This window comes from Colobus angolensis, unplaced genomic scaffold (assembly GCF_000951035.1).
Source record: "Colobus angolensis palliatus isolate OR3802 unplaced genomic scaffold, Cang.pa_1.0 Scaffold52, whole genome shotgun sequence".
Taxonomy (NCBI): Eukaryota; Metazoa; Chordata; class Mammalia; order Primates; family Cercopithecidae; genus Colobus; species Colobus angolensis.
In genome coordinates, this window is record NW_012118710.1 from 5,146,385 (window position 1) to 5,148,447 (window position 2,063).

A 2,063-nucleotide genomic window follows, 5' to 3' on the forward strand; every position below is an offset into this window, starting at 1 on the left:
CTGCAGTGCAGTGCTGTGACCATAGCTCACATCAGCCCTGAACTCCTGGGCTCCAGCAATCCTTCCACCTCGGCCTCTCAAAATGCTGGGATTGCAGGCGTGAGCCACCATGCATGGCCTTACCTTTTAATGCTAAGGTTTTCTAATTTCCTTCTGTGTCTTGTTGTCTTCCAGATTTTAACAACCAGACTCAGGTCAACAGTGGTTGAGATAATGGCCCATAATTGGCTGGAGAACGCAAACGTGGCATTTCTCCAGGGTTCCATTGGCTCAGAATGACAAGGTGACCCCTGCCCTCACCTCCCTCGCAAGATGGCTCCCCAGGGCTTCCTCTGAGCTCTCGTGCCTGTCCTGCATCTCCCTGTGAGGACAGCTGAGCTGCTGGTCCTGTTGGAGCAGCATGAACACCTTGCTGGGTGTTCATGATGGAGAACAGCTCATGAAGGAATGAATCAGAACCGTTGGATGCTATGCAGATAAATATTTAGGCCTGTGAGGGCTTCTCTTTGGTGATCTGATTCCACCACATACAAGGTACCTAAGCATAATTCAGACATTCCTGCAGGAAAGGGTCATAATCTCTGTCGCTATTAAAGTCCAATCTATCCTTTAAATGAAATCTACTCACAGTCCTGCAGATGAGGACTACTTCCTGCATGATGACCACAGTGGCTAAGAGGCTGAGGCAGGGGGACCGCTTGAACCAAGAAGGCGGAGGTTGCGGTAAGCGGAGATTGTGCCGTTGCATTCCAGCCTGGGTGGCAGAGCGAGTCCGTCTCAAATAAATACATAAATAAATGGCCTCTGTGCTGTCTCTGTGGAGGATCAAGAGTGGTGGGACCAGTGGGGGAACAGGAGACAGTGAGGAGGCCAGGCCCACAGGCCAGTGGAGGCCTCTTGGACAAAGGGGATGAGGAAGGAGGTGAAAAGGGGCTGGATCCTGGTGTAGTCTGCAGGCCGAGTCCCATAGGATTTTCCAACACATGGGAAGAGGGGTGTCAGAAGCATTGGTCAAGAATGTCCTCTTAGGTGTTTGGCGTCAGCCATGAGAAGAATGGAATGACCTCTTCCTAAGCTGGAGAAGACTCTGGAAGGATAAGATTTGGGGAGGAAATCAAAGAGTTTGACTTGTCCCTCTTCTAGGTGCTGCAGATTTCATGGTAAACAAGAAAGAGATAGTCACTGCCCTCATGGAGTTGAAAATCCAGGAGAGGTAGCTATTATTAATATTTTTTCTAGAGACAAGGTCTTGCTCTGTCTCATAGGCTAGAGTGCAGTGGTGTGATCATGGCTCACGGTAACCTCAAACTCCTGGGCTCAAGCGATCCTCCTGCCTCAGCCTCCTAAGTAGCTGGAGTATAAGCACACCCTACCACACCCAGTTAATTAAAAAATTTTTGTGTGTGGAAATAGGGTCTCGCTATGTTGCCCAGGCTGGTCTCAAACTCCTGGCCTCAAGCAATCCTCCCACCTCGGCCTCCCAAACTGTTGGCATTATAGGCATGAGCCACTGTGCCTGGCCCTGAAGAGGCAGTTATTGAGCAAACATGGACACACATGACTATAATTCGACATTGTGTCAGTGCTGTGAAGGGGAAGGGGGCATTAGAGAGGATCGGGGCAGAAGCCCTCAGTTTCCATGAGGATCAGGAAAGGCCACTCTGAGGATGCAATGGCTAAGCTGACCTGAAGGATCAACAGGTGTTAGCCAGGTAAAGAGGGCAGCGGGGAGCCTTCCCTAATTCCAGGCAGGGAAGAGCTTGGCACCTTAGACAGAGGTGAGATCTGCCTTGCTGGAGGGAGTAGAGGGGAGAAAGAGGAAGAGAGCCAGTGAGGGCTACAGGCCTGGCCTCCACCCTCCCCTTCTCCTCCTGTTCCTCCCCCGGTAGCTCCCAGGCTCCTTGGAGCTCAGGGGAAAGTGTGGCTTTCTCTTGCCCAGGGTCTTACGGATGGATCAGGACTTGGGAGCCTTTCCCATCCGCAGCCTTACCAGGCCACAACAGGGAGGGCCTTTTCGGGGGATTGGGGGGGCCCGTGCCCATCCAGGCCTGGCTTCCCATCTG

At 52.1% G+C, this 2,063-nt stretch overlaps 1 protein-coding gene across 1 annotated transcript in view; it reads right to left on the reverse strand.

Moving 5' to 3' along the window:
- The window catches only part of ADGRA2 (adhesion G protein-coupled receptor A2), a 58,159-nt gene that overhangs the window by 54,287 nt on the left and 1,809 nt on the right, over positions 1 to 2,063 (reverse strand). Inside the window, exon 3 of the mRNA XM_011960756.1 lies at positions 301 to 412. Within this exon, the coding sequence (XP_011816146.1) occupies positions 301 to 412 (112 nt within the window). The remainder of the gene's footprint in view (positions 1 to 300; positions 413 to 2,063) is intronic.